Below are 27473 nucleotides of genomic sequence, written 5' to 3'. Positions count from 1 at the left end.
CTAAAAGCTGAATTAGTCCTTCAGATTCATAAACTTTGACCTAGTAGTTTTCAAGGAATTTTTTCTGATAGAGGAATTTTCTTTATAGTACAAAGGTTTATATACAAAATTTTATGACAGTGTGACTTATGCTAAAATTTTAGAAATGGCTTAAGTGATCAGTAATAAAGATGGGTTAAATAATGGCCCATGTTACTGAAATTAATTTTGAGACACTTTGGTAAGGAAGAAATGCTCATTAAGTAGGGGAGGAGAGTAGATTATAAAAGCATATACAGTATAACACAAGTTTAATTATGTATGCATATGGAAAAAAGGACTCGAGAGTAAACATTCCTGGACGATTGTAATTATTTTTGGTGTTTTTCTTTTCTGTGTCTGGGTTTTCTTCACTGCACTTATCATATATCCTATAATAGGGAAAAAGAACTTTAAAACTTCAGTGCTGCTGAATGCACTCTTAAGGGAATACAGTTGGTACAGCTTTCTAGAGTATAGTTTGTACTTTATCAATAGCCTAACCTCCTCCTTTGACTTGATAAGTAAACCTCCAGGGATTTTTACTAAGGAAATGAGTAAGAACCATAAAGATCGTTTTACAAAGATTTATTATGGCATGATTTATATAGTGACGTGCTATAATTGTCCTAAATAGGCCAATGGTTAAAATATAGTTCATTCTTCTAGTGGATGTAAAGCCGATCAATGCAGCCTATGAAAAATGATTTTAAAAATCTATATGATGAAACAGGAAGTTGCTTATACTATAATTTACACAAAGAAAAAATATAAAATGTTATGTCTTGTCCTGATTTTCATTTTAAAATAATAGAAAAAACAGTGGGAAGAAAGAGACCCAAATAATGAGTTTCTTCTTTATATTGTTACAAGTTTTCTACAGCGGTCATTTTATAATTAGTTGTAAATTGCTAATTGGTAGAAAAAGCCTCTATGTCTTTTACTTCAGTTAGTTTCTCTGTTATGTGGTAAACACAGAATAGACTAAAATCAAGATTTCTTTTATCACTTAAAGCTTTCAGAAAAACATCTCTCTCAAAATCTGGTACACACTTCTTTTTCTGTGATCAGATTTTCTCACATTGTTTTATCTTTTATAAGGAATCTGTGTCTTGGTTTTTGTTTTGCTCCACTGATAATGTATGTGTGATTTTTTAAATTGATTAAAGAACTAAGTGAAATAGTGAAAATTTCATTAAAAAGGATTTTTTTTTTTTTACCTTATTGTATGTGAAGATGTAAGCAATACAAATGTATGTAAAACAAAAAGTAAAAGCTTCCTGTGACGCCCATTCATTCCACTCCTGCTTGCCTTCTCATTCTCTGGTTGTAACCATGTACGATAAAATGCTACTATATTCAGTGTATTAGGTGAGTTTTGACAAATTTATATGTCAAAACTGTGTAACCATTACCACAAGCAACATATAGAATATTTCATCACCCCAAGAAAGTCCCTTGTGTCCTTTCCCAGTTAATAACCTCCAGAGGTAATTACTGTATTGACTTGACCACTATAGTTTTTGCCCTTTTTTGGACTTTATATCATGGAATTATACAGTATGTACTCTTTTGTATCTGGGATGTTTTGAGATTCATCCATGATATTGCTTGTTTTGGTAGTTTGTTCCTATTTTTTGCTTGGTAGTGTTCCATATTATGATATACTGCAATTCATTTGTTTACTTGTTGATGGAATATTTGGGTTGTTACCAGTTTTTAGGAACTATGAATAAAGCTGCACTGAACATTCATATATATGTTAATGTATGGATTTATATTTTCATTTCTCTTCATTTCTTGGATTATAAACCACATTGTGGATTATTCGGTCATATGTTTAACTTTGGAAAACAGTTTGGCAGTTTCTTGTGAAAAGGTTGGACCATTTCATATTCCCACCAAAGGTGTATGGAAGTTCCAGTTATTTTGGGTCCTTACCAGCACTTGGTATTTTAGCCAGTCTAATGGATGTGTAGTGGTATCTCACTGTGGTTGTTTTTTTTTTTTTTTTAAAGATTTTATTTATTTGACAGAGATAGAGACAGCCAGCGAGAGAAGGAACACAAGCAGGGGGAGTGGGAGAGGAAGAAGCAGGCTCATAGCGGAGGAGCCTGATGTGGGGCTCCATCCCAGAACACCAGGATCACGCCCTGAGCCTAAGGCAGATGCTTAACCGCTGTGCCACCCAGGCGCCCCCTCACTGTGGTTTTAATTTGCTTTTCTTTGATGACATTGAACATCTTTTTAGGTGCACGTTGGCCATGTGTCTGTTCAAATCCTTTGTCTTTCTAAAAAAATTGGGTTGCTCGTGTTACTGAGTTGCAAGGCTTCTTACATTTGGAACACAAGTCATTTGTCAGCTATGTGTATTGTAAATATTTTCTCCTTGACTTTTTGTATGTTTCTTCCTATTATTTTCTTTTGTTTGAAATATTATTGAAATATGACATTGTATTAGTATCACGTGTACAGCATAATGATTCAATATTTGCATATGCTTTGGAAGTGATCACCACAAGTCCAGTTAACATCTGTCTCCATACGTATTTCTTCCCTTTTAATATTTACATCCTGTTTCTATAGTTGTACTGCTTGGGCCAGAACTTTAAATTTTTAAAATAACAAAATAGTTAAAATGAATCCAGTAGCTGTCCTTGTTGGCTACTGACTTTTTCCCCCCTACATCATATAAAATACTTTACAAATTTTTTGGATAAGTAAGTATTCTATTAGTGTTTTATTTAATGTTACTATTAGCAATGTAATTTTATCAGATGCTCCTTTGGCATCTGTAGAAATGGATCTTATTTGTTTTTGCTAAACCATTCTTAGTGGTATCCCTTGATGTTGAATTGGTAAGAAATACCTAGGATATGCATCACTTCATTAGAGTGTATTAGTACACTGAGGAATTTTACATACTATCATTTCACCTGGTAAGTTTCTGGTTTATTTTATTGTATGGATGTTGTTTTATTTCCATTTTCTGGGTACATAAAACCTGTGATCAAGATCATATTTGTCTTGTAGGATGAATGGGATGGTGTGTTCATCTTCACATTCTTCAAGAGTTTTAAATTTTCATTAAAAAATCTGAACTTATCACTGTTGTCATTCATTATTCCAGATACTCATTTTGTTCATAGTTTTTACTTAGACAATGTCCGTTTTATCTTGTTAATTTAGTTTTCTATTTCTTGGGATAACAGTTTTGTGTGAAATTATGTATTTTTCTTTTTAAAATTTTGTGTAAAAATATTACGATGGTGAAGCTTCTCAATTTTATTATGTGGCTGTATATAAGAGTTTCTTTTGGGGCGCCTGGGTAGCGCAGTCGTTAAGCGTCTGCCTTGGCTCAGGACGTGATCCCGGGGTTCTGGAATCGAGTCCCACATCGGGCTCCTCCGCTGGGAGCCTGCTTCTTCCTCTCCCACTCCCCTGCTGTGTACCCTCTCTCGCTGGCTGTCTCTCTCTCTGTCACATAAATAAATAAAATCTTAAAAAAAGTTNAACTTCCCCCCCCCCCCCCCCCGCGTGCTACCACATGGCAGTATACTGCCGCATTTCGGGGAATCTAAGATGATTAAGGCATTCCTGCCTAGTACTACTCATTTAAATTTTCTAGAATGGTCCTCACCCCCATCCCAAAGTGCCAGCTCTTAAATTGTCAGTGTTATCAGTTGATAGATCTTTGTAGTTATCGTTCATGATTATGCCCTGTTTTCCTTTGGGCTTAATAGTTTTCTAAAATCTTATATTTTATTACTTTTTCTCTTTTGATGAACACATTGAAAATTATGATTTCACCTGTGAATACTGCATTAGTCATTTGGTATTTGTAGAAATACTGTTTTAATTTTGTAAGTTAAATTTTTTTTTCTCATTTGAATTGTTATAATATATAGTTGAAATTTAAGTTTTGGTTTATTTCTGCTTTTTGTTTTGTTCTGTTTTTAGCATTGTGGCTAGGGATCTGGGATTTCTGGACATTGGAGAAGATATATTTCTTGTCTTTAGTACAGGAAGAGATCCAAGTGTTGAGGGGCCCAAAGCTTGTGTAGTTTTTGCGTCCCTCTTTAAGAGGGGATACGGAATTGTGTACACAGATGAGTATTGTTTAGAATGAGAAGAGAAGTAATTTGTGTAACTAAAGGGCTCAGGGCCCAGTCTTCATTCATTTTGTGGCAAATCTGCCTGTGCTTTAAAGTATAAAATTTTGTTTATGTCCATTGAATCTTCATTAATCTTATGTACTTTGTGTCCTACACTTTTGACTACATGCTGTAGATAATATTTTTTCAACTTCCAGTGCTTCTAATAGTTATTGCATTGATTCTTTTTGTTGCCTAAATAATATCATTTCCATTATTGTGTAATGGCATTTAAAAATCTCACTATAGCTGTTGTCGAACAAATTTTCCATGTTTGATATTGTTTCCATACTTCTGTTGACTAAATTTGATGCTTTTTTTTTTTTTGCTCACCCTTTTGTTGTTAGCCTTATAAGCACCGCATTGTTAGATTTTATTTAAAAAGAAATCCTGTTGAGCTTCTTTTTTAATGAAGCCATTTAATGTGATCATGACTAATAGTTTGGCGTCTGTATTTTTTCCTCCTTGCTTTCTCAGATTTGACCTGTGTTTTAGTCCCTTCATTTTATGGTGACTTTTAAGGAGTAGCATTTATTTTCATTACCTGTAGTGTGGATGGGGAGTAAGTGAAGCTTTCATCTGTGAGGTTTTTTTTTTTTTTTTTTCCATCTCATGGGTTGTGGTTGTGGGCAAGAAGTACGTATGAATCTATGAAGAGCTGGTTGGAAGACATTGAAAGTATGTAATGCACATTTTCTTTTTCCCTAAAGCATTTAGAGATTTGTTAAGTAGGGGAGAATTTATGTTGTTTGGGTTTTATTGCATGACTTCATGTTGTCACAATTCTAGTAGCAGTTTTAACTGATGACTTTAGAATGAAATCAAGTAAGAATTGATAAGATAATCACTTGTTCTCCTCAAGTAAAATTTTAATCCTCACAGCCTTCTGGGGGTTCTTCTAGGTTGTGTGTGTGTGTGTGTGTGTGTGTGTGTGTGTGTGTGTGTGTTTAGACAAGCTACTGCAGACTTAGTTTGGTTAGTTTATAAGTGCAAATTAAAAGGCAGTTTTGCTAGTACTGATAAAAATGCTTCTGATGCTAACAGAATACTGCTTGCCTCTTAATGTTAGTAATGGCAAATTGTATTTATTCTTTAAACACATAGGAAGGGCATGAAACTGATTTTCCTCTGTAGGACTCCCTTCCCCAGTGGAACAAAAGTTAGATAGAATGAGAATTTTTTCACTCTTAAACTCAAGAAGACAACTTCCTCTATTTTGCATTTTTGGGTGGTGGTTATAGCACTTGTTTTGAGGTTTGACCACCCTTTGTTCAGCTATTTTTATTTTCACATATCACTTTGAGTACACTTAGTGGTATTTTAACTATATAACAGCTTGTGTAATGAAATTTATACATGCGTATTATATCTTAAAACTCTACTGTTTTGACTTATTTGTATTAATTGGTCTATTCTGTTTATGCTTCATCTGAGTTTTTTTTTTCTTTAGCCAAGTGAATGCCTAGTTTTCCACAGCTGAACTAAAAAAAGCCAAATCATACTCTTAATAGATTTGCAATGTTTGTTTTCTCTGCTGAACATGTAAATTATTTAAGATATGACATGAATTTCAACTGTTTGGTTGCTCTGTGTCCCCACCCTCCCACCCCCCAAAACCCCAGTAGAGGATGGCTTGCTTGCTTTCTCCTTTTCTTTTTTCTTTTCTTTTCTTTTCTTTTCTTTTCTTTTCTTTTCTTTTCTTTTCTTTTCTTTTCTTTTTCTTTTTTTTTTTTTAATGAATTTTGTATTTGCAGTTTGCTTTCATTGCTCCACTGCTAGACACTGAACATAAATCTGGGTGCCGCATGTTACAATATTCTTTCAAATGCCCAGGATCCCGTAATAGTGTAATATTTAGTTTCTAAGGTGGATAAGACTGGCTGTCGGTCAAGAGCATCCATTGAGCACTTTTGTGGCAAGGACTGTGAAGAGAAGGAACAGAAAAGACTGATGGAGAGAGCATACAAGAGCAATAATGACTACATGCTTTTTATGGAGCAACATGACAAGCAGTTTGAAGTCACATATTAATAAAGCAAGGGCTTGAGTGCTCAGAGGGTCTCAAACTGAAATTCAGGGCTCAGTTGGAATCTGAAGTTCAGGTGAGAGCAGCTGTGGACAAAAAACAAGGTACAGATGGGGCAGTTTGGGGGGGCAGCCAGTGTGGTCTAAACACAGGAGAGGACAGACATTTTACTCTTACTGAAACTATGTCCTAAATTGAATTGGAGCTCCTGATTTTGTTATGTGAGCTGGAGTGAAGGCTTAGGAGAACTTTTACCCCTTATTTATTATTTATTTATTTATTTTTTACCATTGTTTAGCTTTCAGAGGTCTTACTAAACAAATTTCAGATTCAGTGAAACTTGGTAATTAAAAATTAAGCAAGTTGTTGGGGCGCCTGGGTGGCTCAGTCATTAAGCGTCTGCCTTCAGCTCAGGGCGTGATCCCAGAGTTCTGGGATCGAGCCCCACATCGGGCTCCCTGCTCTGCTGGGAGCCTGCTTCTTACTCTCCCACTCCCCCTGCTTGTGTTCCCGCTCTTGATGGCTGTCTCTCTCTCTGTCAAATAAATAAATAAAAATCTTAACTATTTTACAACTTGCTTACTTTTTTTTTAACTGCATATTTCTTGGCACAGATATTCAGTATACGAAATGCTAGAAATTATGTAATAACAGCAACATTTCAGAAGCTATATAACCTAATAGTTACTTGTAGATTTAAGCTGATACTCTCTCTCATTTTGTGAGAAATAAATAAAGCATCAGGCATATGCCCTGAGATTTTCAGATTTGTACATATTCTGTCGAAGACTTAACTACTATTTACGGTTTCCATGCCATAGGGTAATAAGGTCACTTTTAGTGCTATTCAAGGAGAGGAAATCACATTATGTTGACGAGGTTCTAGTATTAGTATGCTGATGTTTGGCTGGATGCTTTTCTTTAATACTCCCAGACAGAAAATCTTAAGTTTCAGTAAGTAGATTGAGTAAAGCCTGATTAGATTCTAAATTCCATCCTCCCTCAGAATGGGATTAGTTGCTGCTCTTTCTCCAATCCCTACTCCATTCCATATTGTACAGTAGTATTTAATGCAAAAAATTATCATTTTACAAACCAAGTAGAAGATAATGGAAGAAGAGACCCCTAGTATGACAGCAAACAAAAAGTTCTTTTATACACTAAAAAAATGTGTAACATTTCTATCAGAAAACCTAAAAATGCTACTGTGGTTCACATAGAAGATTTAAAGGAATAGAAAAGTGCACTGTATTCTTGGATTTGAAGATTTAAGCTCTTAACTATGTCAATTCTAAAAGCTAATCTACAAACTTAATGGCATTCTAAAATAAAAAACTAAAAGGATTAAAAAAACTCCACCAGTTACTCTGTTGTCTAGTATTAGTATAAGCTCATTTTGTAGATGAGTAAAATGAAGCTCAGAGAATCAGGTAACCTCTCCAAGGTCACAAAGCTAGGAAGTATTTCAGTGGAAGCAAGGCTTCATGACAAGGTGAGTTTGAGGGCTCAGACCTAAGAATAATATTTAGTAAGCACTTATATCATTAAGTTTTACTAATCCAAGCAAAGCACTATGCATTTTTTTCAGTTAGAATGACATCTAAATAGTATTTAGAAAATAGGAATCTGTGAGACTTCTCTAGAGAGGTTCTAGAGATAATGCATGCTGTGTTTATAGACTTATAGGTCCTTTATAATTCCCTCCGCCCAGTTTCACTTTTCTGTTATACATAAGCAGTTGTTCCAGCACCTTTTATTGACTAGTCCATCTTTCCCCTAAAATCTCCTCCTCTTTATATGTCAAATTTCATATATATGGATTGTTTTGGGTCATCTATTCTGTTCCATTAGTCTTTTTGCCTATTCCTGTTATCAGTTCTATACTGTCTTAATTTTGTAAATGGTTAGGATAAGCCTCGCTACTGTGTCCATTCAAAAAAATATCGTTGAACCAGTATTTGTGGCCAATACTATGTACTAGGAACTGTGTAAGTTCTGGCAAAACCGCGCTGAACAGAGCAGTTCTCATGGAGTGTACTCTTGTGAAGAATTTCTTGGGTATTTTTCCTGTGTATAAATTTTACAACCATCAGGTTCTTCTGGTTCTTTCAATTCATTGACAAATCCAATAGCTTTTTAATTTTATTTTTAATTATTTTAGAGAGAGAGAGAGTGGGGGAAGGAGCAGAGGGAGAAGGATAAGCAAACTCCACGCTGAGCTCAGAGCCCAGTGTGGGGCTCGATCCCATGACCCTGAGATCATGACCTGAGCAGAAACCAAGAGTCAGATGTTCAGCTGACTGAGGCACCCAGGTGCCTCAGCTTTTTATTTTAAATTTATCGTAATAAGGAAAATTGACATTTTTGACAATTCTGTCCGTGAACATAGAATGCTTTTCAAGTCATATGTATTCCCCCCTGTCTTTGGCCTTTACTTAAAGCCTTATGGGGGTGCCTGGGTGGCTCAGTCAGTTAAGCATCTGCCTTGGGCTCAGGTCATGATCCCAGGACTGAGCCCCACCTCAGGCTCTCTGCTCAGAGGGGAGCCTGCTTCTGCCCCTCCCTCTGCTTGTGCTCTCTCCCTTCCTTTCTCTCTGTGTCAAATAAATAAAATCTTAAAAAAAAGTTAAAGCTTTATAGTTTCTTTCCATAGAGGTCTAGAATATATTTTATTAGATTTACTCCTAGCTACCATATATTTGCTGTTGCTACTGTAAATGGTATTGTATATTTGACTTAAGTTGTATAACGACTTGTATACAGAAATGGCCTTTTTTGGGAGGGAGGTCTGGGGGTTATATAGATTTTTGTATCCAAACGCCTTGTAGAACTGTTTCCAGTAATTATTCTGTATATTCTGTAGGATTTTCTGTATTGATAAACATATCATCAAATAATTTGTTTTCAATTCTTCTACTTATTGCATTGGTTAGGACTTCTAAATTTAATATTGAATAAACATGGTAATGGTGGACATTCTTTTTTGTTCTTGATTTTAGAGTTTCACTGTTAAAAAAATAGTTTCTGCAGGTTTTTAGTTCCCTTCTAGTCCCACTTACTGTGAATTTTTAAGAAAGATGTGACATTTTCTCATGCTTTTCCTGTATCTCTTATGATCATGTTATTTTTCCTTTAATCTGCTCATATGGTGAATTATATTTGTAACTTTTCAAATAAAGTCTATCCTTGTATTCCTAGATTCCTGGAATGCATTGGTCATAATGTATATTCTTGTTTATGTACTCTTGGATTCTGCTTGCTAATGTTTTATTTATGGGGTTTTGGGTTTTTTGCATCTATATTTTAGTGAAGTTGGCCTATAATTTTCATTTTCCCTGATGTCCTTGTCTGCTTTTGATATCTAGGTTATACTGGCCTCATGAGTTGGGGAGTGTTTCTTCCTTTCCTGTTGTCTGGAAGAATCTGTGTAGTACTGGAATTACCTGCTCCCTGACAGCTTGGCAGAGCTGGCTCTTCCATTCCTGGACCTGATTGTATATGTGCAGCAAGGTTCTTTTGTTTCCTAGATTTTTCGCTTATATTGGTCCTAGAACTATTCAGACATTCTAATTATACTGTCCGCAAACATGGGTGAACTTAAATAAGAGTAGGGAGGACTTATTGATAAGAAAACACAGGAAAGGCAGAACTTCAGGAATGAGTCAGAACTTCAATTAGAAACTACACTTTGGGCCAGAAACAAGTTGGGGGTGGGTGGATGGGAAAGGAGCTAATCTGAGATTTTGCTCGAGAAGAAGGATCCCTCCAGCCAGGCTGATGTGGGCATAGGTGGGCTAACGTGGTCTTAGCAAGTTGACACCCCTCCCCCCCACTCCCACTTACGCCTGAATGATCAAGCAAATGTGCACTAACAGAACACAAGACATGGCAGAAGTAACAAACAGATTTAGGTTCCACCCCTGCCCCGTGCGGGGACTTCAGAGATTTTGGCACTTTCTGATCATTCTTCAGAATGTAAATATAAAGAATAAGGGACTTAAGTGCCGTCCTTGTACAGTTCCCTACCCCATTCTCCCACCTTTCCATGAAGGAAAGTATATTAAGAAAACAGAAAATTTGTTCGCAGTCAGTCATACTAGTAGAAGGGGAGAGACGGTATGGACATTCCCCTGAAGTTTAAAAGGATTGACCTGCATTTAGTTCTTTACAATCAGTTTCTCTTTTATTGTTATGTTTAAAGTTACTGTGAAGATTAACTCATATTTTCACTGTTTTCTGGTATTTTATATCCTATTTCTTTTCATAACTGCTTATAGGGACTTGAAAAACTAATTTTGAAATAAATTTAAATTATTTAGTATTTTTACTTCTGCCAATTCATGCTATTTTATATAAACGCAGTTTATTTAGTGCCTTTCAGAAAAATTCCTTTTCTCTGCTTGTTATCTTCAGCTATTCTTAGCTGATGTTTTTACATGAGTTTTTCTGAAAGCAACAAAAAATTAAGGCAAATGCCTGGGCCAACCTGAAGTTTAACTTTGGAGACTTAAGTATTAATGAGTTTCTACAGAAAAAAATTTCCTTTGATTTTGTTTCTAGATTGAAATCAGTGAAATGAGCAAGTAAGTCAGTGAGAGTTGCTTAATGAAGTCCATTACACTTCTTGACTTAATTTCCCGATCTTAGTGTCCATTGACCTGACTTTAGGTAGAAAGCATGTGATTCTAGACAAGCATGCAGTCATTCTAGGTATATTGCTGCTTAAGATAACGACTTTAAAAAATGTGTTAGAACATGGGAAAAAAAGCTCTTGCTCTCTTGTGGTTTTACAGGGTGCCAGAGGTTTGGTTGCTTGTATGTTTCACTCAATTGCTTTCTGTTCAATGAGTAGGATCACCACCATGCCTCACAACTTTGCAGACTCACTGCAGAGGAAATAGCAAGAGGTAAAATGACCTCAAATGAACGTGGCTTTTTTGTGGGATGTAGTGAGTAGACAGTGCTACAACTAAATAAACGAATTATGCAGGAAGACCTTTACTTAACTCATCTTTATGTTCTTTTTACACTGTGACTCCCCTGCCCCCGTTATTCCTTGTTCTTTAAACATGTGTACAGTGATGAGTTTGTTGTAAACATGTAACATGATTACAGTTGAGTTTCGTATTTTTATAATCTTATTATCATTTCTCTAGTAAGCTCTTTCTTTTCCTCTTTTGGGCTGACAGCTTCCTTATTGTGAGTGCCTTAAGGTAGGAGATCTTAGACTCAGTGTTGGTTGAATGGAACCAACTCACTCCATCTTTTCATGTTGGATTCTCTATATCTGGCAAGTTCCTGTTTTCATTACATCATTTTGTACTTGGAAAAATAAAACGGGTATTTGTATCTCTCTACCATAAGTCTTGGGTAGCGGCATGACCTTTTATCAATTCAGTATTAGCTGTGAGAGATTTTGATAATAGTTTAAAGGGGAAGCAGAAATCATTATGTATGGTAAACTCCCAGTTACCTGTGCTCTTAGAAGGCAGGAAGGGAGTCTGGGTGGTTTTATATCTGTGTTTATTGCAATGCCCATCATACTCACATGCCTAGGAAGCACTTTGCCTATTTGCCAGCTTATTACCAGTGTCAGGATTGACTGAGATGTATGGGGACGATTTGAGGTCTGGACATTTAACTCCATAAGTATGGAGAAAATAGAAGTGATACATTTGCTTTGTTTTCTGAAGGTAGCTCTCAGTGTAATGTAGTGGTTTTGGGCACAGCATCGAGCCAGACTGCTTGGAATCAGTCTCCACCACTTATTGCCTGTGGCTTTGGGCAAGTTACTTAACCTATTCTGTCTCCTCTTCCTCACCTGTTAAGATGGAGAAGAATAATAAGAGTACGACCTACTTTATGGACTTCTTGTGAGCTTTCAGTGAACTAATGTATGTAAAGTGCTTAGTGCTTGCAGCGTGGTAAACATAAATTCTGTAGAGGTATTGTTGCCAAGTCAAATACGTGTGACTCATCGTGTACCTGATGTCCGTGTCCCTGAAGGAGTTTGGAGTGTAAAACTTAATTTTTTTGCAAGTCTGATTTATAGTTACTTTTGAATAGCCTCAGAAATGGGGACTGAAAGAATCAATAAGGTATCTGTGTTTGGGTTGTCTTTACTGTACACTGTCTACCTTCCCCGGGAAATATTCTTTTGTCTTAGCTGTTCCATGGCCTGAACGAGTCAGGCTCTTCTGCAGTGACCACAGCAGGGAAGCCTGTCTTGGGAGACTGGGTGAGGGGCACCTCCCCACCCCCCCAGGCTAGGTCCATGAGTCGTGCTGTGAAACGAGGCTTTTGCTTCTCTTATAGTGCCCTAACTAAAAGGTTGCCCTCTCATCCCTGGGCACTCTAGTGTTAAAAGACGTGAACATCCAAAATAGGATTTATTAGGATAGTGATTCATTCATTCAGCAAATATTTCTCTAGGGTTTATGTGCATGGCCTTAAGGAGTTTGCAAAGACAGGGTTTTCCTGTCCTAAAGTAGAGTGTCAGTCCTAACTGAAGGGAAAAACATGAAAATGATTGTTCTGTTCTTCCTGCTATCTCTGAAAATGGCCTGGTTCTCTTTTAGAAATGGAGTTTATGATTGCTCTCTTTGTATACCTAAAAGCTTTGCTAGGATTTGTTTTGTAGAGGAAGGTTAAGAGGAGAAACCGTTAAGTTCTCTCATCTAAGTTTCTTCCCGATAAAATGACTACTTTTCTAAGGAGTGAAAAATTACCTGTGAATTTTGTTTCCCAAATAATTTAGTGAAATGTCAAAATGAATTTATTCATGTTGGCTTTAAAACTTCTTTTTTTAAAAGATTTTATTTATTTATTTGACAGAGATAGAGACAGCCAGCGAGAGAGGGAACACAAGCAGGGGGAGTGGGAGAGGAAGAAGCAGGCTCATAGCAGAGGAGCCTGATGTGAGGCTCGATCCCACAACGCCGGGATCATGCCGTGAGCCGAAGGCAGATGCCTTAACCTCTGTGCCACCCAGGCGCCCTGGCTTTAAAACTTTTTATTAATAAAGATATTCTGTATCTTTATCAAGTCTGTCTTCCATTTTGTAAATAAATTTGTTCTTGGCAAGATGTATACACTTTGAATTGTATTTTCCCATTGACTTAGAGATGACCGGCTGCGGCCCTGCTCGTGCCGACACTGCACCCCCACGCCTGTGAAGATAGCAGTGTCAGGTGGCAGTACCTCCACGTCTGTGCTTCCCCTGTACTTGACGCTAACTCACTGTAGCGTTTGTCACTCAGAAACTGTGCTGTCTTAGCCGTCCGGAGACATTAAATTCTTATTTTAGTATCTTTGTAATTAGGATGTATCTTCCAGTTGATGGCATCCTAGAGTCAAGAAAAGAAGGTGTTTGTTTCTTGTCTCCTGTTTGACATTGAGTAGATGCCTTGAGGGCAAGGACTGTTATTCATTTGTGTCACCTCCAGTGTGTGATTTGCAGTTAGAACCCCGCTTTTGCTGACCTGCAGTGTAGCAGTTTTTAGGATCGTGTCAGTAAGCGTTAATTGGAATGAGTTTCTTCAGGACACTTTTGCAGGAGGAGGCGTTTAAGAGGAGGCCTGGTAAGTGCTGGGAAGTAGTTAAACGTGACTTCAGTTTCCCCTCCTTTGTACCCATTCGGTCTTTCTCTTGTGGTTCTCTTGTTCATACTGACGGAGACCTCAGTGACAAAGTGTTACGTACTTTACCAGAGTCAGTTGCTTTTAGCAGATGCCAGTGAATTGAAAGAATAAGATTGTTAGGTTCTTATTTGTGATATGCTGTTATTTTGTGAGCATCTTTTGGTTATTGCAGTGTGCCGTAGTCACTTTTCATTATGTAAATGAGGAAATGGGGAGTCGGTGTGTTTAGGGACATAATGTTTATTTTAGTCCATGGTGGTGGAAGAAAGGCCAAACTTCCTGCACAAAGCTTCTGCTTTGGAAGCATCTTCTTTTGAATTACTAGTTTTTGTTATTTTTATTGGTTTAAAATTATCTGTCTTATTTATAAATAGCTCTGTGATTATGAGACTTTGGGTTTTCACACTCTTATCACAATAAATCAGATGTTTGCTTGAAAGGTACAGTTGGTCTAGACGCCCTTTATCTTGCCCGCAATACTTGAATTACCAGTCTTGCAAAATCCAGATGGAATCTTAGTGCTAGAAGAAACTGCTTAGTGAGTGGCTCTGGTTGTTTTCCATAAGTTAAGCTTTTGCATGTGAGTGATTAGAAAAGTCTTACCTGAGACCTTAATTAGTATTTTTCTGGAAATGGCTACCGTGTACATTTTTAAAATAGACTTTATTTAAGAAAAGTTTTAGATTTATGGAAAAATTGAGAAGATAAAACAAAGTTCTGTGGGGTGCCTGGATGGCTCAGTCGGGTAAACGTCTGCCTTCGGCTCAGGTCATGATCCCAGGGTCTTGGGATCAAGGCCCGGGAGCCCTGCATTGGGCCCCCTGCTCAATGAGGAGTCTGCTTCTCCCTCTCCCTGTGCCTCTCTACCTTTCTCCCCACCCCCCACCCTGGCTCTCAAAAATAAATAAAATCTTTAAACCCCCCCCAAAACAAAATTTCTGTATACCCATAATGGAGTTTCCCTGTTATTAACCTGTGATATTGTATGGTACATTTGTTATAATTAATGACCTAATATTGAAACTTTATTATTAACTAAAGTTCATACTTTATTCAGGTTTCCATAGTTTTTGCCTAATACCTGTTTCCTCTTCTGGGATTCTATCCCCATTGCATTTAGTTATCATGTTTCCTTAGGCTTCTCTTTGCTGACTTCCTTTGTTTTTGGTGACCCTGACCATTTTGAGGAGAATTTATGAAGTATTTTGTAGAATGCCCCTCTATTGGAATTTTTTTGATGCTTTTCTCATGAATAGAGTGGAGTTACAGGTTTTTGGGAGGAAGACACAGAGGTAAAAGTGCCAGGCTCATCACGTCACATCACATCAAGGGTATACACTGTCAACACGGTTCTTACTGTTGTTTACCACGGTCACCTGGCTAAGGTAGTGTGTGTGGTTTCTCTGCACTCTCCTTTCCCGCCATGTTCCATATTGTATTCTTTGGAAGGAAGTCATTGTGTGCAGCCCACACGGAAGGAGTGGGGATGCTGTGTAGTTTTGAGTAAACATATCTAAATGGCAGAACAGTTTAAAAATGTACCTGGAGTTAGTGAAATTTGTGTTTGCAACAAAAACATCACTTTACCCTGCATTTGAGATTTGGTTTGGCAAATATTTTCATTCTCCGTGTTTTGATCTTCACTGTCGTGTGGCTGCAGTTAGATGTTCCTCACCTACTTTGTGCCATCTATTTGATACTTATTTGTGAGAAAATAAAATGAAAGCAAAATGTGGGAGATTATTCAAAAACTCTTGAATAAAATTTGTTAGTATTTTGATCTTCATCTATTGCTTTTTCTCTCTTAAAAATATTATTTATAAAATCGAGGGCTTGCTTGATATGTAAATTATGATTAGAGACCAGAACAGTTTAGGACCCAAAATGATCAAGGGAAAGCACCTTGTCGGAAACCCCCATGACAATAGCCTCTCCTTGTAGTTCCCATTTGTGTGTTTCAATTATAAGGCTTATGTTAAAATTAGATCAGAATTTCCATTGTAGACTCTCAATTTCATAGTTGTGTAACTGCCATATAAACTTGATTGTAAACAAAGGCCTGTAATGATGGCCTTATTTGTACAGTTCAGGTGAGAAATTGTGAGGACTTAATTTGATTCCAAAGGTGAGTATAAACTTTTTTTTCTTACGATTTCCTAAGTTTTCTACCAGGGGGATGTATTATTTTAAAATTAAAAAACTAAACTAAAAATACAACTAATTTGTTATAGTCTTGAAACTTTATTATTATGTGTAATTATGTATATTTCTTTTTGATAATTTTGATAATTATATTTCTTTTTGACTGCTTTCCCCAAACTATTAGAAACTTAGAACCATTTAAATCCATTTCCCTTCTTTGACTTTTTGTGTTTTTGTTGACTAGCTGAATCTTTCTAGTTCAGAGAATGAAAACTGTTACTTCGTGTGTCTACGTATACCTCTTTGTAATAAATTGTAATGCTGGTACTGTGAAGGCAGCTCAGTTTTTGAGTTCCAGTAGTTTGTGAATAGAAAAAAAAATCTACCCTCCATTTTTCTTGGGTTTATAAGCTACATACAAAAAATTATTAGCAAGAAGGGGTAATTCAAATTTTATAGGTGAATGTATATGCTATAACAAATTACCACAAATGTTGTAGCTTTAAACAACAGAAATATATTCTCTCACAGTTCTGGGGGCCTGAAGTCAGGTTGTTGACAGAGTTGGTTTCTTTCAGAGGCTGAGGGAGAATCCCCTTCCATGCCTCTCCCAGCTCTGGTGATTGTTGGCAGCCCTTGGCTTGTGGACACATCGCTCCAATCTCTGTCTTCGCCTTCATGTGGCCTTGCGCGCTGGGTCTTGTCTGTGTTTGTGGATCTCAGATTTTCCACTCTTTTATCTTATGAAGATACAACCATTTGATTTAAGTCCAGGATGATCTCATCTGGAGATCCTTAACTGTATCTGCAAAGACCCTATTTCCAAATAAGGTCACATTCACATCTACCAGGGTGTTAGGAGTTAGGCATCTTTTTGGGTGCCACAATTCAACCCACTATAGTGAGTAAAATCTTTTCTTAAGTTTGCTAATAAGCATTGTAAAAGTACTTTTACTGAAGGGAAGAATAGTATCTGACCTATGTACATAGAAATGTGATTCAAAATTTAGTTGCATGTTTATTTTCTCTTCGTGTGGTTTGCAATTGATGTGGCATTCTTGTACTGTGAAATTAGGCTGTGTGCATATAGACAAGCTATAATTTGGAACTTTAAATGGTGTGAGCAAAGTCCTAAATTCTACGAACACATGCCATTTAGCTCTTGACTTTTAAAATCTACATATTTGGGTATTTTTGTAAGACGAATGTTTATATGCTTCCTTTTGATATGAACCATGTTTGTCTCCACTTAAAGGAGTTTAAATTTATCCGGTCATGTAGTGTAATTAGAATTTGTGTGCCACAAGGAGGGATTTCATAGATACCAAGAATTGCTGGGTGGATAAATGAGGTTAAATAATCAGAAGTAAGAAGGGTAGTTTTTGGTGTGAATAGACAGAGCCGCTTTCTGAAAAGTGCTGGCCCATTCTTCTGGCACGTGGTTTGGAGAGAACCTCTGGTGAGAGCATTCTCCTTCTCTCCCACTTTGAGATGAAAGCCGTGAGCAATTTAGTTCTTACTATTAGAATAAGAGGTTCAGTAAAGCTTTTTTTTTTTTTTTAAAGTTCATTTGTGCTGTAGACCCATGGCTACAATATTTAGTAATGTAATTTTTAAAAACAAGCCCCTTCTTCCATCCATTCTCTATCCACATGAGTCTGTTTTGTTTTGTAGTACATATTTCAAAAATTGTTATCTTGGGGCTCCTGGGTGGCTCAGTCAGTCCAGCGTCTGACTCTTCATTTCGGTTCAGGTCAGGATCTCAGGATTGTGAGATCGAGCCTGCTTGGGATTCTCTCTCTCCCTCTGCCCCCCACTCTCTGCCTCTCTCTCTCTCTCTCTCAAAAAATAAATTGTCTTCTTTCTTTATTCTGCTTGCCCATGTATTGTCTCCACTACTGTGATGTAAGCTCCACAAGCACCAGGAGCACATCAGTTTTATTCTCACTCAGGACTGTACCCCATCTCTGAAGTAGTAAATACTTAACAAATACTTGTCGAGTGAATGAACTTAATATACCATGGGTACTCTTAAAGTTCATATTACAGTGCTAATATTCTTCATTTGTATCTACGTTTCTATAGAATGATTAAGCACATTTAGAAGTGTTTTACTGAACTAACTTTTAAGTGTAATTGACCTACAGTTTCCTAAATATGTTTGAAGTGCTTTTACTTTTTTTTCCTCCTTGAATTAATAGAAATCTTTTGCCACAACATCCTAAAGGGGATCGTAAGCAAAGTGTACATAGACACTGCTTTGATTGCCTCTGGGGCGTGGTGCTTGGCTAATCCCTGTGAAAGGAAGTATCAGAAAGAAGACTTCTGTCCGTTGCATAGCAAGACTGGAAAAGGAAGGCAACAGCCAGTGTAGAATAAGATCAGAGCATCAAACTCCGCAGTACTTTTATTTAGAATAAAATCTAAGTCCTTAACCATGGCCTACACGGCTTTGACTGCCTCTGTTAACTTTCTGAACTCATGTACTGTTTCCCGTGTTGTTCATTCTGTTGTAGCCACACTGGCCTCCTTGCTGTTCCTCAAACATGTTACCCACATTCTCACCTTACTACCTTTAACGTAATGTTCTCTCTGCCTGCAGTGATCTTCCCCCACATAGCAGCACGGCTGACTCCCTCCATTGATCTAGGATTTTTTTTTTTTTTAAAGATTTTATTTATTTGACAGAGATAGAGACAGCCAGCGAGAGAGGGAACACAAGCAGGGGGAGTGGGAGAGGAAGAAGCAGGCTCATAGTGGAGGAGCCTGATGTGGGGCTCGATCCCATAACGCTGGGATCACGCCCTGAGCCGAAGGCAGACACTTAACCGCTGTGCCACCCAGGCGCCCCTGATCTAGGATTTTATCCTAAAATGTCACACTGCCAGCGAAGCCCTCTCTGGCTGCCTTATGCAATATCACATTCTCCTTGCTAGTTCCTGCTGCTGTCAGCCCCCTTTATTTTCCTTTAGACTTCACATGACCTTTCCTGAATATATTTTGCCTATTTATATGTTGATGATCAGTTCTCCGCAAAACTGCCAGCCCCATGAGAACTGGGATTCCATCCTCTGCTACTGACTCATCATAGGTGCTCCGTTAGTATTTGTAGATTGAGTGGGTTGGTGAAAGAGCCTAAGGAAGATTCATGTGGAATTTTTTTTTTATTTTTAAGATTTTATTTATCTGTTTGACAGAGAACGAGAGAGTGTGCACAAGCGGGGGGTGTGGGGGGCGGCAGGGAGAGGGAGAAGCAGGCTTCCCGCTGATCTGGGAGCCTGACGTGGGGTTGATCCCAGGACCCTGGGATCATGACCTGAGCTGAATGTAGCACTTAACCAACTGAGCCACCCAGGAGCCCCTCCTGTGGAAGTTTTAAAAGTTTAGTGGAACATGGGCTGTGAAAATCACCAGCTCCCTTTACTTCCAGTTTTGCTCCAGCAGACGATTCAATCTCTGTTCTAGAAGAGATGAGAAATGAAGACAGGGTTTAGGATATTGGTAGGTGGCAGTGGATAGAAGGAAAAGGAAATGAAAAGGAAAGTAACCAACCAGGCCCTGGGGAGCAAAAGTTACAGCTAGAAGCAAGTTGGTCAGCTACCTGCTTTATGGGGCAGCCTTTTGTTTCTAAGTTTGGAAAGGAAGAAAACCAATTCTTATTCAATTATTGACTGATCGATTAAAAATATTTTGAGAGTGTATGAGAGTAAGAGAGCACAAGCAGGGGAAGCGGCAGAGGGAGAGGGAGAAGCAGGCTCCTTGCTGAGCAGGGAGCCTGATGCGGGGCTTGATCCCAGGACCCTGGGGTCATGACCTGAGCCGAAGGCAGATGCTTAACTGATTGAGCCACCCAGGCACCCCAAGAGAACCAAATTTTAAATGTTTGCTTTGGGCTAAGCCATACACTGGGTACTTGACAGTCATTTAAAATTTTTTTTTTTAAGTGTCATTTAATCTCCACAGTAGCCCTTTCAAATGAGAATCACGATGGCCATATGATAAGGTCAGGAAATTGAGATTTTTTTTTTTAAAGATTTTATTTATTTTTTCGTCAGAGAGAGAGCCAGCCAGTGAGAGAGGGAACACAAGCAGAGGAAGTGGGAGAGGAAGAAGCAGGCTCCTAGTGGAGGAGCCTGACGTGGGGCTCGATCCCAGGACTCTGGGATCACACCCTGAGCTGAAGGCAGACGCTTAACGACTGAGCCACCCAGGTGCCCCAGGAATTTAAGATTTACTTAAGAGATTTAGATAACCTTCCCAAGATCACGCATCAGTTAAGTGGGATATCCAGGCCTGACAGATTCCAGAATCCATGTTTGTTCTTAAACTTAGTTTATAATACCTGAAGGGGGATACTGTATACATTAATAATTTACATTTCACGTAGTGGTGTAAAAACCTCAGAAGATTTTTGGGTGTCTTACTCGACTTCTTGTAGCAAACTTGTGAAAGTAGCTATAATAATAGTATTTAGTGATGTGATTTGCTGCAAATTCTATAGCTCGAAAGTGGTGGGAGCTAGGGCTGTAAGCAAACCTTCCTGACTTAAACTCTGATATTCTTTCTGTTATACCACACACGTAAAACAAAGGAATTCTTGATAGCACCTACCAATTCTATTTGACCCAGTGTAGGAGCTAAATATGTCCTAATAAAATTAGAGAACTGGAGTCTTTTAAAAACATCAGCCAGAGCAAATAGCTCCTTTACCCTAAGACCCAAGAAAGAGGTTGACTCTTCCAGGAACACTTGTCTGGTTGTTGTAGAGCTGGGACTAGAATTCAGGCTTCCTCACACTCCTGTGGTCTGCTTTTATTACTAAAGAATTTGTGTTTAATTCATCCAGGTCTTTGCCCTTGATCCCCTTTTTCATTCACGTTTCAGATTTCAAGACCAGCAAAAAATTTTCCTTCCCACTCGTGTCTCCCAGCTTCCAGGTTGGGTTTTTCCCATAGGTAATGATATCTTGTGTATCTTTCTTGTATATCTTTCCAGAGATACTTTATGCAAAATAAGGCAAATAGGTAAACTCTGTTTCTTTAACAACATATCTTGCTGATTCCTCTATATTACTAGTACATGAAGTCATTCTTTTCTTTAATGGCAGCATTCATATTGAATGAGTGCTTCATAATTTAAGCAGTCGTTTACTGAAGGACATTTAAGTTGTTTCCAGTCTTTTAGATTAAAAAAAATTCAATAATGAATGACCTTGCACATGTCATTTCTTATATGTACAGATGTATTGATAGGATACATTTCTAGAAATGAAATTGCTAGATCAAAGAGTATTTGTTTTTTATATTGCCATCCTCAGACCTTTATTCTCAATGTAGAAAGGTTTTCAACTTGAATGAAACAGTTTTTAATTGCTTTTTGTATTTGGCAGTAGCAGTTCATAATTTAAAAAATAAGTTACTTTCAGAGTGACGGGATTTATTTTTTAAACTAGTGCATATTGTATGCTTTGATGTTAATATGACAGATTAAATAAAGTGTGATGCAAGCAGTATTGCTTTGGACTCAGACCTGAATTTGGGTCCTCGTTCTACCAGTCTACTGACTTCGTGACTTTTGGCAGGTCATGTAACCGCCGAGCCTCAGTGATATCATCTGGAACAACAATACCAGCCTTACAGAATTATTGTCTAGAACTCTACTGTATTTCATTAATTCTAAGACACATTTTTTTCTTTACATTCTAGTATCTTTGACATTGAGAGGCTCATAATCAAAGACATGCTGCAGTTGTTTTGGTGTTTTGTTTTCTTTCTTTCTTGGCACATAAGATAATGTTGGTCTTAAAATTATTGGCATCTTATTAGATTTGATGAAGTAGGGTGATGCCACAAATTTGCCACAAGTGAACTGTGCTAGGGCATGGTATAAGCAGAGGAAGTTCAGTGTGATGAGGAAAGTTTAGGTTTGGGGTGGGCTGGTTGGGTGTTAGGGGAGTGCGTATAGCAATGGAAGTTTTGTTCTAGGCAGCAGTCAGCACAGAAGAACCACCACATAGTAAAAGGGTAGTGCAGTTGGTTAATGGAGCAGAAGGGCAGACATTACCCACAAATCTGGGTATATGAAGTTGGAATTACGGCAGGTTGTTGGTAGGTAACAGGACTTTGGCCCAGGGTTGAGAGGTTAAGGAACTGTATGCTTATTTATAGCAGGAAGACTTCAAAATTATGGGGTATGAGAAAAAATTTTGCAAATGATACATCTGATAAGGGATTTGTGTCCACAATATGTATATGTGTGTATGTATAATTTTTAAAGATTTTATTTATGTATTTGTCAGCACAAACAGGGAGAGCAGCAGGCAGAATGAGAAGCAGGCTCCCTGCTGAGCAAGGAGCCTGATGCCGGGCAGGATTCCAGGACTCTGGGATCATGATCTGAGCCGAAGGCAGTGCTTAACCCACTGAGCCACTCGGGTGTCCCTGTAGCCAGAATATATAAAGAACTCTTACACTGAACAATAAAAAGATAACCCGATTTAAAAGGGGGCAAAGATTTGAACAGACATTTCTCCAGAGAAGGTCCACAAATGGCCAATAAGTATGTGAAAAGATGCTCAACATGCCATTACGGAAATACCAATCAAAACGGCAAGGAGGGGCACCTGGGTGGCTCATTTGGTAGAGCACGCGACTCTTGATCTCAGGGTTGTAAATGTGAGCCCCACGTTGGGTGTAGAGATTATAAAAAAGATTCTTGAAAAAAAAAAACAGCTGTAAGGAGGTATTACTGAACACCCACTAGGATGACTAGAATCAAAAAGACACGTTGAGCAACAAGTATTGGTGAAGATACTGAGAAATTAGAACCTCAACCACTGTTGATGGGAATGTAAAATGGCACAGCCACTTCGGAAAAGAGTTTGGCAGTTCTTCCAGTTAACAGTATGATCCAGCAATTCCAGTACTAGAAATACACCCAAGAAAAGTGAAAACATATGTTCACCCAAAAGATGGTACATGTGTGTTCATGGCAGCATCATTTATAATAGCCAAAATGTAGAAACAACTCCTATGTCCATTACCCGATGGATGGGTAGATATAGTATGATATAGCCATATGATGGCTTATCATAGCAAAGGGATGAGAAATGATACTGATGCATGCTATGACATGGATGGATGTTGAAAACATATGCTAATAACTAAAGAAGCCAGACACAAAAAGACCATGTATTACATGATTGGATTTATATGAAATGTCCCAAGCAGGCACGTCAATAGAGACAGAAAATAGATTGGTGGTTTAGTGGCCCTATGGGTGGGAGAGGATGGGGGAAAGGAGAAATGTCTGCTGAGGGGTGTGGGATTCCTTTTGGGGTTGGTGAAAATGATCTGGAATTAGATCGTGATGACCGTTGCACAAGCTTTTGAATTACTAAAAAGTGTTGAACAGTGTACTTTAAATGGGTGAATTTTTTGGTATGTGAATTATATTCACATACAGTAATGCTCTTAAAAACGAAGAGGCCCTAGTTCTAGGAACGGCCTGGATTACTTACTTAGCAGATTATTTGTATGAGAAAAGGGTTAAGAGTAGAAGCAGCAGATTGTAAGAGCTGGAACGCATGCTGATTGGGAAAGTCTGAGAAGAGGGAGGAGAGATGGTGATGGCTGGGTCTTGAATAAAACAGTAGCAGTTATCAGCATTGTTACTATCCTGCCAAGGTCAGATGAGTAAGAACTAACAAGGGTGAGACTCTGAATGTGGATCTTGTAATGATTGAAAATGCTTCCAGCCTAAAGTCCGTGTTGGCCCTGAGGTCTTAATTGTGGGGATCCCCATCGTGGGGAGGACCCTGATATGGAGAGGAAGGATACAGAGAAAGGACCCAGGTGAGGCCTGGACAGTTGCATTCCCCGGGGTCTGTCTTCTTCACCTGAAATGGTCACGTTGTTTAGGCAGCTTTGGTCCACATAAGGGTGGAGGTAAGGAAGGCTAACTTAACTAAGTTAATGGCTATCAGGATGGAAAGTATGAGGTGGATCTGGAAATTCCCTAGGAGGCAGGGTTCAGTCAAGACAAAAACTGAAAGGCAACAATAAAGACTTGGTGTGTTAAAGGGAATGTCATGGGATTTACTCAAATTTCCCATGGGGATAGTATGAACTATTTATTAGTGTCCACATATCATTCACAGGCTTATATGGCCCTTTTTATTACTTCTGTCTGTGCCAATTGTCATTGTGCTTTAAAAAAATTAAGTATTATCCTTAAAACTTCATTAGGCTTTGTATATTATCTTTTGAAATAAGATTGCAATTACTGGGGGGATGAGAGCAAATGAGTAACTATTAAGTTCAAACAAGGAAAATAAACTTTATTATGTTGCATGATTGAGGCCACTGGCTTACCGTTGCTCATTGGTTTCTAAATATTACGGCAACTCTGAAGAACGAGTATGTAGTTGTGTAGGCAGGACCTGAGTTAAGCTTGTTGTACCTACTAATGGTCTGTATATATGAATGGTGGCCACAGCTGTGGCAGGGCCCTCCTTTCCTTTTATCAAAATCACTTCACTGGTACTGTGAACTAAACATTTTTGTCCACCCAATAGGTTAGTTTTACAAGTTGTGATAGCATTGGTGGAGGGAAGTGAAAGAAGAAAGAGGAAAACCTTTCTCTTTCCTTCTTTCCTTTTGAAGCCTTGGGTTTGGAAGGGTAAAAGCTTTTAAGAGTAAGCTGACACTCCCTTTGGGGAGCTGACATCATGAAATAGTGGTTTACCCCCCTGAATAATTTTCCTTTCACAGAGTCTGAAGCTTTTCTTTTTCTTTTTGACCTGTGCTGAAAATGTTACTAGAGATTCATTTTGGTTTAGAATTTTGCTTTTTCAAAGAGCAAGCATCACTTGAAGGGTTGGGGTGAGCTCCTACTGCAGTGTGCTCTAATTTGGACCAATAATTTTCCACCTAGTGCCTCTGGGTGAGCTCTAGCTCTCCTGAGGGGATTGTTAGTTTTAATTTGAGAGTGGAAAGTGGAAGGAACAGTGGGCAGAGAGATAAGTGATTTTGTACCTAGAACGTTATCAGAGGAAAGCGAATGCTAGAATAGGAATGAGGTAGTGGAGAGTTAGGGAAGGATGATGTGGCTGGGGTGACTGGGGGGTGCCCCGAAGACAAGCTTTTCCTCCTCCTCGGTGTAGATTCGGCCTGGCTCTCTGCACTGGGAAAGGAAAGGAAATTCCCTTTCTGTCTCTTCTTGGGCCAAATGCCTCTGCTACAGAGGTTAGACTAGAACTCAGGGTTAATACGGCTCAGGACCATATTTCAGTGGTAGTTTTTGTGGTCTGGCCTTATGGACCTAAACACAGATGAGAACAATTTTTCCCTGGGGACATGAGCACCAACTAACTTGACTTAGAAACAAATTTTTGACATAGAACCAGTTTATAAGTTGACTTTATACTGTACTTTTTTTTTGTTGCATACCAGGCTCATTGATTTGCAACCAGGTACTTCACATGAGGTGTGAATATCATCCCTGAGATTGCACAGAAGTCACATGAAAGGCACACGGGGGCTTTGGACAATCTGAGACAATTAGCAACATCGACTGAAGGCCAAGGTTTTATTAAAAAGAAACTAAAAGAATTACTGGACTTAGGATAGCCTTTTATTCTGCGTAGAGTCCTGGAGGATCCATTATGGGGAGCTCCATAATTATACTTGTTAGATTAAATGAAATACTAATTTCAGTCAGGAAAAACTATGTCCTTGCCTGAAGGAATATCAAGCATATTGGAAACATTTGACATAAGAATAAGGGAGGGTGTTGCAGGGAACAAAGGTTCTCTGTGACTTGACAGCTGCTGTTAAAAAGTGACACCAGGAAGAGCCTGACTCTGGCTCCAGCTGCCTGAAGTTGCTACAGCCTTCTCTAGTGTTACCAGAGGAATTTGCACTGCTCTTGTGTTAGCAGATAGAGGCTACTGATGGATAGCTAACCAGGTCCTTATTGTGCTCTGGGAAATCAATTTCTGACCTCTCAGTACAATCTTCTGAACTTGGGTTTCCTAATGGCCAGTATTTTGAGGTTCTAACTATGTACAGGGTACCTTGCTTAACTCAAAGAAGTTCTAGGAAGCATGAGGTATGCCATGGATACATCAAATCTAGTTGGAAATATGTAACAGGGCTTTAACTGGAACTCTAACCTATTTTAGTTGCTCTTGAAGCCCAGAGGCTGAGAATAAAGCAGTGGTTACCAAGTTACCCTCATATTTCAAGGACTTGCCTCGAAGGTAGCCTAATGGTTTTGCACATTTTGCCCATACCTTATCTCCAGGAAATAAAAGTGTTAAAAAGTTTCTAAGACAAGGATGTTTTTGGAGAGAACCTTTAGAATGTGGTGTGTTTTGTGTCTTTTCCCACCTCTACACACAGCTTCTGGAGAGGAGGATGCTTCTCTTAAGTCCCTTTCAGTGAAGGCAAATGATAGGGCAGGCGAGGCTCTAGTAGAATCATTCTGAGAACTTGAACTTGACACGTATCTCCTGGTGTTTAGCAGAGCATAAGGGATAGTATGTGAACCTGTGGATCCGTAGCAGAACAGGAAGAAACAGGGCTGTATAGTTAGTAATCTGCATTTCAGAGGACAGTAGTGTTTCCTTGAGCTTCTGGATGGAACCAGGTTAAAACCTTCTAAAGAGGGACACTGAGCGTGACCACCTGGAAGATGATACGAACTAGGAGGAGGTGTCCATGGAAACCCTAAGGTTGGAGGGTTAGAGGTGTAAATGGCCAGTTCTCATTTAAGTCCTGGGAATTGCACATGGAGGGTTCCACATAGGGACTCTGCCAGGAACCCCACAGAAAGTTAGCATGGACATCAGATTTCACTGGTGTGACCTTTTCAACGCCCATTACTTCTTCCCACTCCTTCAGCTCCAACCCTAAAGGAGCCAGAGACAGTCTTGTTAGAAGTAGAAGGGATGCTGAATAAGATGGGGAAAGAGAAACAATGACTGCTATCACCCCCCACCCCTGCCCTGCCCCACCCCAGCCCAATTGCACACTTCTCAGCTCTAGCTCAGGAGGGGAGAAGAGCTTTTTAATTTAGGTGAGTATTGACTAACACACTGTACTAGACATCTTAATTTTTGAAATCATCACGTCTTGGGACTGACGGTGATTGAACCACTATTTATAATCAAAGAATGATTGGAAAAAGTTAGGAGACTTGTGTTAGTTTTCATTCAGGAGCAAGGAAAACTTGTCCACAGAAGGGCTTTGAAGGAAAGCTATAACGTTATGCTTATACCCTGTTGAGTTTAGTTCAGTACATCATTTATACATCCACATATACACATGTAGGAAAAGATAAGCAGCTGTGAAAGGAAATTGTAAGTACCAGTTAGAAAGTATACGTAAAGTTTGGTGTACAGATTTTCCAAATCACAACCTAGAATATTTGAAGTTGGGAAAATCTAGACCTATCACCTTAAGGGTAAGAGGAGTCCAGGCGTGTTGAGAT

At 38.5% G+C, this 27473-nt stretch overlaps 1 protein-coding gene across 4 annotated transcripts in view; it reads left to right on the top strand.

The window, feature by feature from the left end:
* RRAS2 (RAS related 2) overlaps positions 1-27473 on the top strand; it is a 55333-nt gene that overhangs the window by 6295 nt on the left and 21565 nt on the right. The window contains exon 1 of one of the 4 annotated variants that reach the window (XM_034645871.1): positions 9682-9708. The exons of 2 other annotated variants lie outside the window; for them this stretch is intronic. In XM_034645871.1, coding sequence (XP_034501762.1) covers positions 9697-9708 — 12 coding nt within the window. In that variant the 5' untranslated portion in view covers positions 9682-9696. Of the gene's footprint in view, positions 1-9681; positions 9709-15829; positions 15964-27473 lie in introns of those variants that run through there. One more of the 4 variants, XM_034645872.1, reaches the window with a different exon arrangement.

This window comes from Ailuropoda melanoleuca, chromosome 16, assembly GCF_002007445.2.
Source record: "Ailuropoda melanoleuca isolate Jingjing chromosome 16, ASM200744v2, whole genome shotgun sequence".
NCBI classification, from domain to species: domain Eukaryota; kingdom Metazoa; phylum Chordata; class Mammalia; order Carnivora; family Ursidae; genus Ailuropoda; species Ailuropoda melanoleuca.
The sequence above is the reverse complement of the archived record's forward strand: the minus strand, read 5'-3'. Positions and strand labels throughout refer to the sequence as shown.